This window comes from Trachypithecus francoisi, unplaced genomic scaffold (assembly GCF_009764315.1).
Source record: "Trachypithecus francoisi isolate TF-2019V2 unplaced genomic scaffold, Tfra_2.0 Lachesis_group7, whole genome shotgun sequence".
NCBI lineage: Eukaryota > Metazoa > Chordata > Mammalia > Primates > Cercopithecidae > Trachypithecus > Trachypithecus francoisi.
In genome coordinates, this window is record NW_022681472.1 from 80,432,810 (window position 1) to 80,450,469 (window position 17,660).

The window sequence follows — 17,660 nt, forward strand, 5'->3', positions numbered from 1 at the left end:
AGCTTGACTGCACCACCCCTTATGAGCTACTTAACCGTAGCAAGTAACTTCATTTTTTGTTCTTTTTTATTTTAAATTTTTATTTTTTGAGACTAAGTCTCACTTTGTCCCCAAGGCTGGAGTGCAGTGGTGTGATCTCGGCTCACTGCAACTTCTGTCTCCCAGATTCAAGTGATTCTCCCACCTCAGCCTCCCCAGCAGCTGGGATTACAGGCGCGCGTCACCACACTCAGCTAATTTTTGTACTTGTAGTAGAAACGCCTTTTCACCATGTTGGCCAGATTGGTCTCGAATTCCTGACCTCAGGCGATCCGCCCACCTCAGCCTCCCAAAATGTTGCGATTACAGGCGTGAGCTATTGTGTCTGGCAACTTCATCCTTCTAAGGCTTCAGTTTCTTCCCTGTGAAACGGGGCAAAAAATAACCCCATAGTGTGGTTGGAAAACTGAAGTAATACATGTAAAGTGCTAAGAACAGTGTCTGACACATTGTAGGCCTCGATTCATGTTAGCTATTATTATTTTTTTATTTTTCATCTTCTAATTCCCAGTGTTTAGCTCTTGGTAGATGCTTAATTAGTATTTGTTGAGTGAATGGAGAATTAATAAGGAAAATGATTTATTCTTGGGGCTCGACCTGGTTTTAGAAAATTAAGTATTTAGTAGAAGTGCAAGGACGGGCTCTCTGGTAATAGTTATATTGTTGGGTGCCCAGGGACTCCAACCTGACCTGGTTCATTCAAGAAAGAAAAATGACAGATTCCAAGTTGTTTCACGCACAACTTTCACGCTCACGCAAATCACGCGGGCTGCCCGGGTGCAGGAGGTAAGTGGCCAGAATGACTTCCACCAGCCTACCCACCTACCCGGGTTGGCACTCAGGCCCTAGACCCTGCGGCACGTGTGGAGGCTGGGGAGGGAGCAGGAATCCGGCGGCAGCCACGTGGGCCCCTTCCGCCCGCTCCCCACATCCTTTGTTTCCCACCGGCCCTGGCTCAGGAAGCTCTTTCTGCGAGTCACCGCGAAGGGGCGGCCCGGGAGCCTGGAGAAGCTATTTCCGTGCAATCCGGGCGGGCGGCAGGCGCGGGGGGGGTTGGGGGGCCCTGGAGGTGGAGGCAGCGCAGAAGGCCCAGTGTTTGCTTTTCTTTCATCCAACAGAAGGTTCTATTTGTGGAAGCGAACAGACGCTGGGGATTAGAACTGGGAGGGGGCAGGAAAAGAGAGAAAAAAAAAGCCACATCCACTACCACGCACAGGTCTTCCCCGGAACTACCGCGTGGGGGTGAATGACTGATTCTGGAATTCATCACCTCCCCATCCCCCTCCTTCCTCCGGCTGCAGCCGGGGCTCGGCGGCGCCCACGGCTCCAACCGGAGCTCCCCAGGCGCTGCGCGGTGGGGGTATCCCCGGAGCGAAATGCGTCGCCGCGGGGCTGCAGCGGGCGGCGGGTGCAGAGAACCGTGGTGCGCGCTCCCGCCTCACGCCCGCAGCCCATTGTGCTTGCTGTGAATGAGGCGCGCGCACCAATCAGCGGTCGCTTCGCTCCCCGCGGCCCCGCCCCTCCCGCCCACTTCCCCGGACCCTTACGTCACGGGAACTTTTCCTCCGCCCCCTCCTTCGGCTTCTCGGTCGAGCTGGGGGCCTGCCGGAGGGCGCGCGCCACCTCTTGCCCTGCCCAGCCCAGCCCGGGGGGCGTGTGCGCGCGCCCAGGCCGGCCCGGGACGCACCACCTGTGCCCGAGCGCGCGCTGCCCCGAGCATCCCCAGCCCTCGGGCCACCCCCATTCCCCCCACCTCCTGTTCCCTCTCCCCTCCCCCAAGTCTCCTCCCTCCGCTCCGGAGACTGCTCGCCGGGCGGCGGGGCCAGAGTCGTCGCAGCCACCTCATTGCACAACCCGGCTTCCCAACTGTTTACACAGCCCGGCCTGTGAGTGTATGTGTATACAGCGTGAGTCACCGGGAGGCGGAGGAGGTGGAGGAAAAGGAGAAGGAGGAGTGCACTGGCCGGGATCGGTGCGGCGCTCACACTCACTCACAGTCACTCTCTCTTGAGCGCGTCTCGCTCGCTCTCATACACGCCCAGAGCCCAGGAGCGCGCAGGATCCCGAGCGCCGCGAAAAAGTTCCCCCGGGTTTAGCTGGAGACTCATCGCTTTGGGAAGTGCATTTGCTTTGTGGCTCCGCCGAGCCTGCTGAATCCTTTCCTCGCGGCTCGGGACCCTGGGATCGCTGGCCGCTGCCTCTGCCTCCCGGACTGTTGGCAGCCTAGGCAACAATAGTGGCGGCCGCCCCCAGCGAGGCTCCGGGAGCCCTTGCCTGCGGCGATCCGGGGACCCAAGCCGGCCTCCGCCCCCCGGACGCACAGCCAGCGTGGTCCCCGCGTGCAACGCGAGCGCCGGGGAGCGGCTCCTGCTTTGCCCCTCGTGGGGGCCGAGCCAAGAGCAGTCTGCAAACTCCATTCCGCCGGCTGGAAGAAGTCGCGGAGCCGGCGCCAAGCCCGCAGCGTCTTCCCGCGCGGATCCCGGGACTTAAAAAGCCGGGGCCGCCCCGGCCCAGGACGGGATGCGGGTCGGTCCCGTGCGCTCTGCCATGAGCGGCGCCTCGCAGCCCCGCGGCCCGGCCCTGCTGTTCCCAGCCGCCCGAGGCGTCCCAGCCAAACGCCTGCTGGACGCCGACGACGCGGCGGCCGTGGCGGCCAAGTGCCCGCGCCTCTCCGAGTGCTCCAGCCCCCCGGACTACCTCAGCCCCCCCGGCTCGCCCTGCAGCCCGCAGCCCCCGCCGGCCGCTCCGGGGACCGGCGGCGGCTCCGGGAGCGCGCCGGGGCCCAGCCGCATCGCCGACTACCTGCTGCTGCCCCTAGCCGAGCGCGAGCATGTGTCCCGGGCGCTGTGCATCCACACTGGCCGCGAGCTGCGCTGCAAGGTAGGCGCTCCTGGGCCAGGACCCGGCTGGGGTCGGGGGCGCGGGACGGGGTAGTAGGCAAAGGTGCTTGGGGTGCGGCCAACGCTTGGGTTGGGCACAGGGCGGATCAGTAGATTGGGTCAGATAAGACGCCATTTGACCAGGTTCATCTTTTTGTGGATTGAGGGGTTTCCCATGGAGTGGTATAATGGGGGCGCCTAGAGGAAGTGTAGTGTTCAGTGTCCTTCTCTTTCTGTTCCTTTCCTTAGCGCCCAGTGTAGCGCGTGGCGTTCCATATAAGTTGTGGAATTGAAATGGATTCCAGGGCCATGCCATTCCCCTTCTCTCATTCTCCTCGCTCTCCACCCCCCGCGCCACCCCCCCCCGTCCTGGAAGGACGCCCTGCAGTGGGGGCCTCCTAGGAGATTGGAGCAGCTGGCATCTCTCTTGCCGCAAGCCCCCGGGCTCAGTTGTAGGTGGTAAGAGCGCTGGAAGACTGTGTCCGGCTCCTGCCTTGGGGATTCCGAATTGAATCCGCTCTGGGACTAGAACACGCCCTCCCAAGGGAGCAGTCCCAGGGTCTTCACCCGAGGCGGAGGAATCTGCCCGGAGTAGAAATGTTGAAAAGCCCACACCGGGCAGGAACCCTCGCTTCGATTCACTTTATTTTCCAGCCAGCGATTTTCCTTTGAACGTAGGGATCCCATCCAGGAGGAGGAGACACAGCTCCTAGAAACAGGATCCGCCGGGTCCTCCTCCTGCGCGGGTAGACGCAGAACATTCCCACAGTCTACTTTATGGGAGCATGACACCCCTGCTTGAGGCACCCCGGAGCACCCTCGGGCTGCTCCTTTTCACCCGAAAGATAGGATCAGCCCCCAGTTAAGTCGTTTGTGGGTTTTCCGCAACTCACCTGACGCTCCCAACACCCCGATCCCGTCCCGGGGCTCGCTGCTGCCACCTACTGCCCAACCCGAATGAAATTTCAAACGCATGATCAAGCCCAGTTTAATAGGGGGAGATAAAACCCTTTTCTTCTCCGTGACTGGGGCTCAGAGCTGTTCTGGGACAAGCCTATGTGTGTGGTGGGATGGGTTGGGTGGGAGGAGGGGGCAGCAGGGGATTTTTCTAGCTGGTGCCAGAGCAGCCAGGCCTGCCTCTTAGAGGTGGGGTGAGTCTGGCCATTGTGCAACCCCTTCCAGTTCCTCTGAACAGATAATAGCTGAATCCAGATGGTGACAGCCCGTGTGTCACTGTTTCCAGTTGAGTCTAGGATATGAGTAACTGGACTGAACAAAAGGCCTCTAAAGAGACCAGCCAGCTTCCTAGAAGAGAGGAGATGCTACTCATTTTTAGGGGTGGGGTCGGGTGTGGGGGGTAAACAAACAAATGAAAAACCGATTCCCCTACCCCTCCTGTGAGAATTGTAACTCAAGGCGGCTTACACTTGAGTCGGACTGTAGGCAGGTTGCTTAAAGCTGCATTGTCCCAGCCTCCCCCTCCAAGTCATCTGTTCCTTCTGATTAATGACAGCTCTGCATGTTCTCTGGCCCCTGCTTCCCCTTGGAGGCTGCAGAGTCACCACATTCTGTGCCCTTTCTGTGCTGAGCACTTTGGGTCTGCAGGAGACACATGCATGTCCAGGGACTGCTTTTCAGCTCCTGGACAGGCCAGGGGATTCCTTCTATCCACCACTCACTAGTGTGGCCTGCAAACAGGAAAGGGCCACAGATGTTGGGGGGTTTGCTTAGCTCTCAGGAGCTGATGGGAGATGGGAACATGTATAGGAGACAGTTCTTTCAAATGATCTGTGTGAAAGCGGGTGACCCTTTGGGTATTTGCAAGTCTAGAGCTCTAGGTGTTACTGGTTTTAAAGGTGTCGGGGGCAGCTGGGGCTGGGGTAAGGTGGCAGAGGAAACGGACTAGGTGAGTGGAACTTACATCCTAAGCCCAAAGGTTGAGAACGTCTGCTTAGCTCCCTCAGGGATTTGGGAGGCTGCCTTTGCTTTTCTAGCCCCCTAAATGGGCCCCTTCTCTCTGCAGGTGTTTCCCATTAAACACTACCAGGACAAAATCAGGCCTTACATCCAGCTGCCATCACACAGCAACATTACCGGCATTGTGGAAGTGATCCTTGGGGAAACCAAGGCCTATGTCTTCTTTGAGAAGGACTTTGGGGACATGCACTCCTACGTGCGAAGCCGGAAGAGGCTGCGGGAAGAGGAAGCCGCCCGGCTCTTCAAGCAGATTGTCTCTGCCGTCGCACACTGCCACCAGTCAGCCATCGTGCTGGGGGACCTGAAGCTTAGGAAGTTCGTCTTCTCCACGGAGGAGAGGTGAGCAGCCGCCACGGCTTCTCCTGTGGCCTTTTGGAACCAAAGTGAAGGTGCAGGTCGTGTAGTTAGGTGCTGTGTGTTGGTGCAAAACAAAGTCAAGGGCTCATATGTCCTAAATTTAGTATTTAGAGCTTCTGTTCCTGAGGAGTCACAGCCAAGGTTGGTTTATTCTGCATTCTCTTGGACGGGGTCTGGGGACACCGTGATGCTTCTATGGGATGGCACGTGTTGACAGGGTGTCCTTCCTCTCCTATCACAGGATCAAGTCCATTGTTGTCAGAAAGGTCAGTCGTCTGGGGTACAAATATTAAGCTGCCCTTTACAATATTGCCTTCTGAAGGAAGTGTTCAAATCTGTGCTTGTGCCAAGTGTTGTTTTGTACCTGGAAGGTTTCACAGAGCTAGTGAGACTGTCATATATGCAGAATTCCACGCTCTTCTTTCACGCGGCGTTCCTGTCCCATCCCAGGCTGGTTTCTCTGTAACGTCACATTCTCTGGTGACTTTTTAGACATCTCGTTTGGATCCGTCTTCAGAAAATAGCCACATTGAATAGAATGGAAGTTGGCTAGGATGGATTGCTAAATATAGATCATAGCTTACCTCATAAAGAACAAGATGAGCTTGATAAGAGAGTAATGAGGCATTAAGATTCAAAGCTGAGGTTTTAGCTAGAGAATTCAGGAAGCCGCATGAGATAGACCACACTTGATTTTAAGAGCCAGCCACATCCCTTGTGGAAAGATTATGAGCAGTAAGGCTGTAACATTGCAGAGGTGAGAGTGAGTTAGTTTGTTGTAAGAAGTGGGCTTATCTCACCTGTGCATTTTTACCTTTGACTCCAGAGCATACGAAATTGTACAGGGTTGAGCTGTCATAAAGCACGACTTTGTTTCTGACCTCGCAATAATTATTGGAACACACTGATTAGCAAAGAAAAGCAAACTGTTTGCAATGAAGAAGTGTCTAATTCCTGGAACATGCTCCTTTTGATATGGTGATGCATTTTCTGGAACATGCCTTACACACCTCCTTACTAGCTTTTGAAACCTGCATTGCACAGGCGAATGTCATGGGCATGGGGTTTGGCAACCCGGGGGTTAAGCAATGTCAGGCTGACGCTATTCGTGTAACCAGCACAGGTGCAGGGTTTTAGTGCTGTAGCAGCCAATCAGGGGCAGACAGTGTGGGTTGAGTCATATTTTCCGTTTACAGAACCAATGGGTATTTTACATAACGACAGGGAGGTCACGCTGAGGACATACTGAAGTTAGCACATGTATACTACACTCCAGGGAACAGGAAGGCAGGAAAAAAAAAATACCAGACCTTTGAGAGGAAAAGGAATTGATCCATCAGCCAGTACCAAATGTTTGCGTTTAACTTCATAAGTGACTTACTGAAACACGGCTATTTCAGAGAAGCAGGCAGAGACAGGGTGTCACCGGATATTGGAGCTTCCCTACCACATGGCTTTAGGCTTTGGGGGATCCAGGAGACTTGGGTGGCTGGTTCTGAATAAGGAGGCACCTGCAGCTTCATAAGAGAGCCTTTGACTGAAGGTTTTTTAGACTTTAGTTGCAATCTGAACAGAGACCCTCCCTGTAGAATGAATGTGCTCACATGTTGATGTGCCATCCCAGTGGCGAGTGTGTGTCCCTGTGTAAGAATTTCAGAGGCCCTGCATCCCTGAAATCCATCAGCCACTTTTGTTTGCTCATATAACCTCTCTGTCCATGCAAAGTGTTCTTTGCCATTAAACACCCCAATAAATGTAATTAGCATTCCTTGCAACTTTCCCACCCTAATTGTCGCAGCCTGGGCCCAGGTGGACAGCATTTGCTCCCTGTGCATATATCAGTGTGGACACCAGAGCTGACGACCTGTGTGTAATAGCAGTGACTTTGGGCTCCGTGTTGTGTAATGCAGTGTGGGTCCAGGTAGCCCTGGCAGTCATAAGAGAGAAGATGGGCTTGTAGGATGCTCAGGCCCTCCCAGAAGAAGTAGGATATGCTGCTCTTCCCTGATAGCTTTTGTAGAGAATGCAGCATTTCCCTGAGACAGGCTCCCAGTTCTGCAATGGGAACTTAGTAAATTGCGTAACTCCTATTAGGATATCTCTTGTAAGCTCTAGCATTATGAATGCTATTTGGGGCTTTGCATCATACCCTCCACCCCAGGCGCTCTGTCGATACTTTGCAAACATTTATTGCAGTTTGTGTAGGTTTGTGAAATCACGAGTCCTCGGTAGTTGCAGGGCACTGCTTACTGGATGAAGGGGTAAATAGCATTCCTGGAGCCTTTGCTGTTAGTGCCTGTGGGCGCTGTTATTGGGAAGGCTTTGTTTTTCATAGCAGCTGGTGTGGAAATAATGACTTGGTTCCTCTCTCTTGCAGAACCCAGCTCAGACTAGAAAGTCTAGAAGACACACACATAATCAAGGGGGAAGATGATGCTTTGTCAGACAAACATGGCTGCCCAGCCTATGTGAGCCCTGAGATCCTCAACACCACCGGGACGTACTCCGGAAAGGCTGCGGACGTTTGGAGCCTAGGGGTGATGCTTTACACGCTTCTGGTTGGACGATACCCCTTCCATGACTCAGACCCCAGTGCCCTTTTCTCCAAAATTCGGCGTGGACAGTTCTGCATTCCTGAACACATTTCCCCCAAAGCCAGGTGCCTCATTCGCAGCCTCTTGAGACGGGAGCCCTCCGAGAGACTCACTGCCCCCGAGATCCTGCTGCACCCCTGGTTTGAATCTGTCTTGGAACCTGGGTACATTGACTCAGAAATAGGAACTTCAGACCAGATTGTTCCAGAGTACCAGGAGGACAGTGACATTAGTTCCTTCTTCTGCTAATCCCCAAAACCTCAGAAACCTCATAATTCTTACACCTGGCATTTCCATTTCTAAAGATGGACAGGCCCTTTGGCGTGGTACCAACCAGATAATGACTGCATCAGGATGAAAGCTGCTGGACGCGGCATGGCGCCTCCTCTTCTCTGTTGGGATGAGTGACTTTATTGATTTGAGCAGCATATGCTGTGATTGGCTGCCCTGCAAAGTTGTTTCCCTTAAGGAACCCTCACCAACTATCTCTGCTGGATTTGGGAGTTCCACATCTTTTATGGAGGGCAAAGCGTTTGGACATCTTACACCCGGTGGTCAAGTGTGTCATAAACTTGAGCATTCGAATGGGAGAAAAAGCAAATCGCACAATGACATATTTTGGGCAATAACCGTATTTTTAACAGGGTGACAAATTGGGCCAATAAATCTGCCATCTTTGAACTCATCTTTGGTAGCTAGACATGTTACCACAGCTTCTCTGATGGGAAAGTTCCTTTTTTGGCTTAACACTCACCTTTTCTTCACACTCACATTTACCAATGACTCTGCTCCGTTTTTGGAGCAGACTTTTAAGTTGCTCAGGAGCCTGACGGAACCATGAACCCAGACTCTCCTCTGTTTCCTGCCAAGACCTCATCTGCACTAATGCCTTCTCCCTGACCTTGACACTTTCCCTCTTTAGCTATAAAAAGCACTTACCAGCCGAACGTGGAACAGTATCACAAAAGATCCCATCTCCCAACGATTTCAGAACTCTGAACTCAGACAGAGAGACTCCAGATTTTAAAGAATAATTTGAGTGCTTGGAAACTATTAGCTTTTTAAGTTCCTTCCAAATATGTTAGTACCTACCCTTTACTTTTCTCCCAAGACCATCTCAGGGTGGAGCATTCTGTCTAGAAGAAGAAAGATAAGGAGGCTCCCACCCACCTCTCCCAAGAGCAGACATTAAACGTCTTTGTGCTTTGAAGAGAGTGAATTTTGGATGGTCTTGTGATTCTCAGACTAACTTCTAGAATTATACTTTAACCCCTCCCAGATATGGTCCGCCTCTGGCATTGTGTGTGCATCTGCGGTTTTGCATGATGGGTTGTTAATATTTCAAATGTGTGGTTTATGAATACGTCTGTATAATCGGCTTCTGGAGTGAAACAGCAAACCCCAAATCTTCAAAGTTGGAAGGAACTTTAAAAATCATCCGGTCCAATCTCTTTCCTCTTTCTGCCACCTCCCAAGGCAGAAATCCCCTCTTCAGCTTCTTTTGTAGGTGGGAATCCAGCCTCTGTTAGGTATGTCCAGGGATGGAAACTTACTCGCCAACAAAAGATAGAGCTTAATGGAGAAATTGCAACTTTCATTAAAAAACAAGTTCAGATGAAATATCAGTAACTGTCTTGGACAGTGCTGAAATCAGGTGGTTAAACGGGTAAACAAAATATACTGTATTTTGATAAATGGCACAAAAACAGGCAGTCATCTTTAAGGGCTACGCCTAGGCAAACTACTAACATGCATTGTGAGAATGCCGTGTATACCTCACATACTGTGTACTTTGTACATATATTTTACCTTTTATACCTATGTTCGATTTTGTTTTGTTTTGTTTTGTTCTGGCTTTGAGGCTTGTTTTGTTGTCTATGTCTTGTCTGAATAACCTGCGTGTCTAAAACCACGTGAAATGTGAATGATTATTGGCAATATTACCTTGACAGAATCATGGGACTTTGAGAAGAGGGAGGACAGAGGCCTCTGTCGCACTAACGCTCTCGTGGTTGCTCGACTGTTGTATCTGTGATACATTATCCGACTAAGGACTCTGGGCTGGCAGGGGCTTCTGCCGGGAAAGCTAGAAACACTAGGTTCTTCCTGTATATACGTGTATATATGTGAACAGTGAGATGGCCGTTTCTGACTTGTAGAGAAATTTTAATAAACCTGGTTTCGTAAATAGGTGTGGTGAATTTCTTTCGAGTTCAGTCGGCTTTGCCTTTTGCAATTTCATGCAGAGGTTGCAAGGTCCCTGGCCTCAGGGCTTACAGTCTAGTTGGGGGTGGGTAGCAAGGGGAAGGTGGAAAAGTAGAGATGATGAGGATCGTGGGTGACCTTTGGCAGACTTGAACCCATTTGCTTTTTTCATTTCGGTGGGCAAATTTATTTTGATGGATGAAGCCCACTGGGTGACACCAAGTTGGTGCGTACTTTGGGTTGAATTTAGACTCAGGAAACATTTTTTATTTTTCATACTCTTTCATAGCAGAATCAGAATCAAGAAACGTTTGAAGATGAGCATTCATAAATTAACGTTGAGTTGTAAAAATCAGCTTGTCTTTTTTGGGCCAAGGACCCTTGAGAGTTTGTTAAAGCTATGGCCGCTCCTGAGAACAGTGTCACATGTAGAAAACAAAATGTTGTTACCGCAGAGGTTCACACAGATCTCTGAAGGCATCATGGGACTTCCGATTGTGAACCAATCCCCCTTCATTAGACTTAATTAAAATGGCTAAGCAAGCCATTTTCTTTCTTTTTCTTTTTTTATTTTTTGAGACGGAGTCTCGCTTTGTCGTCCAGGCTGGAGTGCAGTGGTGCAATCTCGGCTCACTGCAACCTCTGTCTCCCAGGTTCAAGTGATTCTTCTGCCTCAGCCTCCTGAGTAGCTGGGATTATAGGCGCACACCAGCATGCCCGGCTAATTTTTGTATTTTTAGTAGAGACGGGGTTTCACCATATTGGCTGGTCTTGAACTCCCGACCTCGTGATCCACTTACCTCGGCCTCCTAAAGTGCTGGGATTACAGGCGTGAGCCACTGCGCCTGGCCAAGCAAGAAATTTTCTTTCTTTTACTTTTTTCTTTTTATAAGTGTGAAAATGGAAATGGAAGCAAGGAAAATACTAAGGTGACATTAATTTGAATCACAAAAGTAGAGAAAGGAAAAGGTTTTTTTTTTATTGAGTTTATAGCTTAACTATAGCTTCACTTCAGAATCTAGTCTAAATGAAGTAAATTTGCATCCAGGTTGATTTTAAAAAATACTTCACATTGTGAAGTGTAACAGCAGAAAAATGCACATATAAGTGTGTAGCTCAGTGAATTTTCACAAATAACACACAGCCATAACCACTAGCTCTAGAAAGCAAAACACCGGGAAGGCCTCAGGGACCTCTGCCTGCCTCTTTCAATTTTTGCCTGGTGTCTGCTCTAAGCGTAACCACCATGGGATGGAATTTTAATTCTAACCTGTGTAAGTTAGAATAAGGACCAGCTTATCAACTCTGGACTCACACGAAGAGGCGGACAGAAGTTAGCAATGACACAATTGCCCTTTTTTAGGACTCAGGCTGAGATCACCCAGGAAAGCAGACATATGACACTGAAGTTAGAGCAGCTCAGGCCTTGTGACCCAGGAACTTAAGAAATGTAAAAATCATCTCAAAAGCAACGTGGGAAATGGCCAAAAATGCCTGGGTAGCTTAGGAACTCGGAAGTTGGGGGTTGGTCTCTGGCCATCCCATGAATAGGACCTTAAGCCCCAAAGTTCCTGAAGCAGGCCTCACAACAGATCTTGTTCCCTGCTCCAGTGAACCCAGATGAGGCTCAGCGTGACTTCTTGGGCATTCAGGATGCTAATACTTTGGACTTCACCGAGGTTTTAATCTAAGGATTTCAAAACTCCTTGCAAGCAATTAAGGTTATAACACCCCTTTGTACTGTTGTTGCATGCACCAGATAGACAGAAATATGGGTCAGGATTGGCTGGGATGACATGTGATACCACAAATCCATACATTTAATCTCTTCTAAGGTTGGAACAAATCTGGGGCAATTGCAACCAGTTAAATTATGTAAGGTCAGAATGAGTGTGCTGAAAAGCTGGCTGCTTTTATTTTCCCTTGTGTCCTCAACATACTTGTCATTTGAGGAAGTCATCCAAGTAACATCTCAATAGCCTTTTATTCATGTCACATTTTCTGGAAGTTTCTCCTCTTCTCCCCAGGGAGTCACAGCACATGAGTGAAACAGGCTAGTCAAATATTTCCCTGAAGTTGAAAAAAACTCAGGCTCAAGCATCTTTCAGTAGCCATTCAGGAGTAAGCAGCTCAGAGTTGGGATATGAACTTGGGTCTTTGGACTCCATGCCCAATGTTGTTGCTCTGTCTACACACCACCACACAGCATCTCCTGGTAAGAATAATGATGAGGGAAAGTGGTTCAAGACAAACACAAATACTGAATTTTTAGCTCCACAAACGTCTTCAAATGACCCAGTATGTCAATTATAAATGTGTAGGCATTATGGAAGATGAGCAATCCATTATTCATTCAGCAAACATTTACTGGGCACCTACCATGTGCCAGACATTGTGGTAGACCCTTGGGAAATAGATGACTGAGGCTCAGTTCTGGCTCACTGAATGGGAAGCTCCAAGAAGTCAGGGACTGTGACAGTCTTGTTCTCCTTTGGCTCCTCAGCACCAGCAAAGTGCCTTCCACAAGAAATTTGTCAAAGCCAACATGGGCCAGATGTGGTGCCTCACACCTGTAATCTCAGCACTAGCACTTTTGGAGGCCAAGGCAGGAAGATCACCTGAGGCCAGTTGGAGACCAGCCTGGGCAACAGCAAAACCTCATTTCTATTTTTAATGTGTATATATATACATATGCATGCCAATATGGATGGATTGGTGGGTGGGTAGATGGGTGCATGGGTGGGTAGATGGGTGCATGGGTGGGTGGGTGGATGGATGGATGGATGGGTGGACTAGTAGTAGGTGGATAGATGGCTATCCCCTAGCAGCTCAGAGTCTAATGGACCTCTAAGTCAGAAAGCCGAGGGCACAGAAGTGGAAGTCTTGTGACTAGGATCTCTTCCTAGTTCCAAAGCTTTTTTTGCTGTATAACTGTGAATAAGCAGTCTGCCTGGTTCTTATTTGCTCATCTTTTTTTTATTTTTTATTTTTTTTTTTTTTTGAGACGGAGTCTCGCTCTGCCGCCCAGGCTAGAGTGCAGTGGCCGGATCTCAGCTCACTGCAAGCTCCGCCTCCTGGGTTTACGCCATTCTCCTGCCTCAGCCTCCCAAGTAGCTGGGACTACAGGCGCCCACCACCTCGCCCGGCTAGTTTTTTGTATTTTTTAGTAGAGACGGGGTTTCACCGTGTTAGCCAGGATGGTCTCGATCTCCTGACCTCGTGATCCATCCGTCTCGGCCTCCCAAAGTGCTGGGATTACAGGCTTGAGCCACCGCGCCCGGCCGCTTTTTTTTTTAATTTTTAACTTTTCGAGACGGAGTCGCACTCTCTTGCCCAGGCTGGAGTGCAGTGGCATGATCTCAGCTCACTGCAACCTCTGCCTCCCTAGTTCAAGTGATTTTTTTGCCTCAGTCTCCAGAGTAGGTGGGATTATAGGCACCCGCCACCAGGCCTAGCTAATTTTTGTGGTTTTAGTAGATACAGGGTTTTACCATGTTGGCCAGGCTGGTCTCAAACTTCTGACCTCAAGTGATCTGCCTGTCTCGGCCTCCCAAAGTGCTAGGATTACAGGCATGAGCGATTCTGCCCAGCCAAGTGCCACATACTTTCAAATGAACAGATCTCTACCAGATCTTGTGTGAACTCAGAGCAAGATCTCACTTATCACCAAGGGGATGACCCAAAGCCATTCATGAAGGATCCACCTCCATGATCCAAACGGCTCCCACCAGGCCCCACCTCCGACATTGGTGATTACAATTCAACATGAGATTTGGACGGGGACAAATATCCAAACCATATCAGGCATTGCAGCAATGAAGATTATGGAGTTGGCTTTTCAGCATGGCTTTGACTGGGAAAAGGAGGCTCCCCACCACCTCCAAAACAGAGGAGCAGGATTTCATTCCTAACCCCTGGCAACTGCCCACATCAGATTTCAGTTGATTCTCTGATGATTTGATTGCAGTCAACAACTTAGTGGTCCTGGAAGCATTACCTCGCAATCCTGCCGGACGTTTTGCAGTACGCATCTTATTCTACCCTCTTGGCCACCCTGTGAAGAGGATGCTTTGTCCTAATTGGCCAGATGTTGGTGCTGAGATCCAGAGGCTGAAGAATTTGCCCAGGATCACACCGCTAATGAGTGGGGGTGGAGGGGGTGAAACTCCAACCCCGGCATGCAAGACTTTAGATCTTTGCCCTTTTCTGCCATGTGCTTTCCACGTTGGGTCTGATGTGCTAGACCATCCATATGACGTCTTCTTTTTGGAGCAGCCATTTTGCTGGGAGATGTTTTACTCGGGAGAGTACAGCATGCTGGGTCACACCTGATTTCCATGTATGATTTCTACCAGTGGAGAGATACCAAGGGAGTGACCATGATGCACTAAGAGCCCTGCTAAGTGCCTCACATAAATTATTAGCAAGTGATAACCTCACAGCACCCCTTGACGCAGTACTGTTATCATCCCCCTTTTGTAACTAAAGACACTTAGAGACACTGAGGCTCAGAGAGGGTAGGTGGTTTGCCCAAAGTTGCACAACGCAGTGTTCATTTGCTAATACCGTTAACGTGAAGGCTTACTGCTCTTTGTTTTTAGAACTGGGAGCGGAGTGCATAAATAATTTAGTGCTAAGTGCAATATGGTGTCCTGCAACAGAGAGAAGAATATTATTGGACAGATGAGTGAAGTCAGAATGAAGTCTGGAGTTCAATAATAATGCATAAATGTTGGTTTCTTAGTTAGATAAATGTACCGTGGTAATGTAAAATGGTAGCCTTAGAAGAAACTGAATGAGGTATATATAGATATAGGCACTCCCTGTATCATCTTTGCAACTTTTCTTTAACTCTAAAAATTATTCCAAAATAAAAATTTTATTTTTTACTTAATTTATTCTTTTTGAGATGGAGTCTAGCCCTGTCATCCAGGCTGGAATACAATGGCATGATCTTGGCTCACTGTAGCCTCTGCCTCCTAGGTTCAAGTGATTCTCCTGCCTCAGCCTCCCAAGTAGTTGGGATTACAGGTGCCCACCATTATGCCCGGCTAATTTTTATATCTTTTTTAGAGACGGGGGTTTCACCATGTTGGCCAGGCTGGTCTCGAACTGCTGACCTCAGGTAAACCCCTCACTTCGGCTTCCCAGAGTGCTGGGATTACAGGTGTGAGCCACTGTGCCTGGCCAAAAGTGTATTTTTAAAAAGAGATTTAGTTTGCACTTCTCCCTTTTTCAGGCAGGGGAAACTAAGGCTGAGACTGGGGACATTAATAACCAAGTAGCTATAAGCTACTCCTGACTCAGCACCCTCAGGCCTTCACCTGAAGCTCGAGCTTCCTGGGGCCTGTTGGTGTGATCTGAGTGACCTTCTAGAATGTGGTATGAGGTGAGTATGCATGGTGCTTCCATGGAATGTGTCAGAAACTTTTCTCGACATGGGACATGGCATTTTGAAAAATCAGCTCATAGGTCTGACCTTTGGATCAGTGACTACATGAGTGTCTCCATCAGCTCCATCATGCAGTCATCACTCTCAGTCAGCCACAGCACAGGGAGCCAGTCTGGGGGACGTGCCATGCACTCATGCATTTTCACGCCATGCCTCATTAGCTAGGAGACAGCGAGAGCAAATTGGGAAAAATGTCACTGGCAGCAGGGCCTGGCCTCAGTTTGAAAAGGAAGGGATTTAGGGGTTAGGGCTTGAGTATACTCCAAACGAATTTCCCATCCAAGCTCCAATCCAAGAGGCTGTGTGGTCTGGGAGGTGGAGACACTGTGCAGTCAGCTCCCCGCTTTACCAGGAGGGCTTCTCTGTGGTGAGGCAGATGAGGCCAGGAAGCAGGTTAGTTTACACTCCTCCCATTTTGCAGATGGGGAGCTGAGTTTGAAAGAGGGAAAAGAATAGCCAGTGTGGGGCCAGTGCTCGTTTTGTATTTGTACTTTTGTTGCTCTGTAGCTGGTGTTGAAGTTGGGTTCTAAATTCCTGCTGACTGACATCTTTTTTCACTTCTACACTGCAGAACAGAATTGGTGGGTGACATTTCATAGGCAGCCCCTAATGCTCAGTCTGTCTTAGACACCCTGCTGGATGGCCTGTGCCTACTGGGAGTGAAGAAAAGAAATAATGACGATAATAATGATGATAGGAACCCCCATGAATTAAGTAGTTGCTATTTGTCCAACCCTGCCTTTGGTACTTTGAAAGCATGTCTCACTTAATTCTTACAACAGCTCTGTGGGGAAGATATTCTTATTTGCCCCATTTTACAGGTAAGTACATGAAAGCCCAGAGAGTTTAAGGAACTTGCTCAAGGCCAGGCATGATGGCTTATGCTTGTAATCCCAGCACTTTGGGAGGCTGAGGCGGGCGGATCATCTGATGTCAGGAGTTGGAGACCAGTCCAACCAACATGGTGAAACCCTTTCTCTACTAAAACTACAAAAATTAGCCAGGCATGGTGGCACATGTCTGTAATCCCAGCTACTCTGGAGGCTGAGGCAGGAGAATCGCTTGAACCTGGGAGGCAGACGTTGCAGTGAGCCGAGATCATAATACTGCACTCCAGCCTGGGTGACAGAGCGACACTCCATCTCAAAAAAAAAAAAAAAAAAGAAATGGAGTCTTGCTCTGTCACCCAGGCTGGAGTGCAGTGGTGTAATCTTGGCTCACTGCAGTCTCTGCCTCCTGGGTTCGAGTGATTCTCCTGCCTCAGCCTTCAGCCTCCTGAATTGCTGTGACCACAGGTGCACGCTACCAGGCCAGGCTAATTTTTTGTATAGACAGGATTTTTCCATATTGCCCAGGCTGGTCTTGAACTCCTGAGCTCAAGCAATCTGTCTGCGTCAGCCTCCCAAAGTGCTAGCATTATAGGTGTGAGCCACTGCGCCTGGTCAACGTCCGCCTTTCATATTATAGTCCCACAATTAAAGCCCTATCTTGTCAGTCTATCTGGGTGGAGACCCTTACCTCCTTTGAGGGAAGACACCAACACCTCATCGAGTTGGCGGTAGAGAGGAAGGATCTTGAACTTTAGGGCTAGAGAGACCTGGTATCAAATCCCAGCTCTATAGCTGTTAACCAGCTGTGTGACCCAGACAAGTCACGTGACCTCTCCATGCCTCAGGCGTGGTAATAACTGAAATGCCAGGAATACTATCTACCCCATACAGCTGTGGCTGCGAGGATTCCATGAGTAATGCATAGTCCAAGGTGCCACATAGTAGGCTTGAAATTCAGACAAATTCCTTACAAGTGGGAAGAACCCAGTTGGGAAGTCAGACAGACCTGGATTTGAGTCCCAGACTAGCTCCTTCTTTGCTCTGTGACCTCCAGCAATTTGCAACATCTCTCTGGCGCATCGTCTCATCCATAAAATGAGAACCTAATAATGGGTGTTTTGCAGGGCTCTGGGGCTGCGGGCAGGATCGGGGATGAAGCACACTCAGGCCCTGCTTTGGAGGGGCGCTCATCTGGGATTGCAGTCAGGGATCAGTGTCCTTGTCATAATTATGCATTTTCCCCTCTCTCCTTTGTCTCCCCTGCTCTTTCCCCGCTGCTGTGCAGGTTTGCGGAGGCCAGTGTTGACCGCTCCACAATGGCTTGGAA

General features: G+C 49.8%; 1 protein-coding gene across 1 annotated transcript; it reads left to right on the forward strand.

Moving 5' to 3' along the window:
* The first annotated feature begins 1,957 nt into the window (after positions 1–1,957).
* TRIB1 (tribbles pseudokinase 1) lies at positions 1,958–10,034 on the forward strand. The gene is made up of 3 exons (XM_033202306.1): positions 1,958–2,919; positions 4,942–5,234; positions 7,630–10,034. The coding sequence occupies exons 1-3, from the start codon at positions 2,560–2,562 to the stop codon at positions 8,093–8,095; spliced, it is 1,119 nt and encodes a 372-aa protein (XP_033058197.1). The 5' UTR covers positions 1,958–2,559; the 3' UTR covers positions 8,096–10,034.
* Positions 10,035–17,660: the final 7,626 nt, after the last annotated feature.

Coding starts and splice junctions, on each gene's coding strand:
- TRIB1 (XM_033202306.1), top strand. CDS start 2,560: ATGCGGGTCGGTCCCGTGCGCTCTGCCATGAGCGGCGCCTCGCAGCCC. Junction 2,920..4,941: donor GCCGCGAGCTGCGCTGCAAG/GTAGGCGCTCCT, acceptor TTCTCTCTGCAG/GTGTTTCCCATTAAACACTA. Junction 5,235..7,629: donor GTCTTCTCCACGGAGGAGAG/GTGAGCAGCCGC, acceptor TCTCTCTTGCAG/AACCCAGCTCAGACTAGAAA.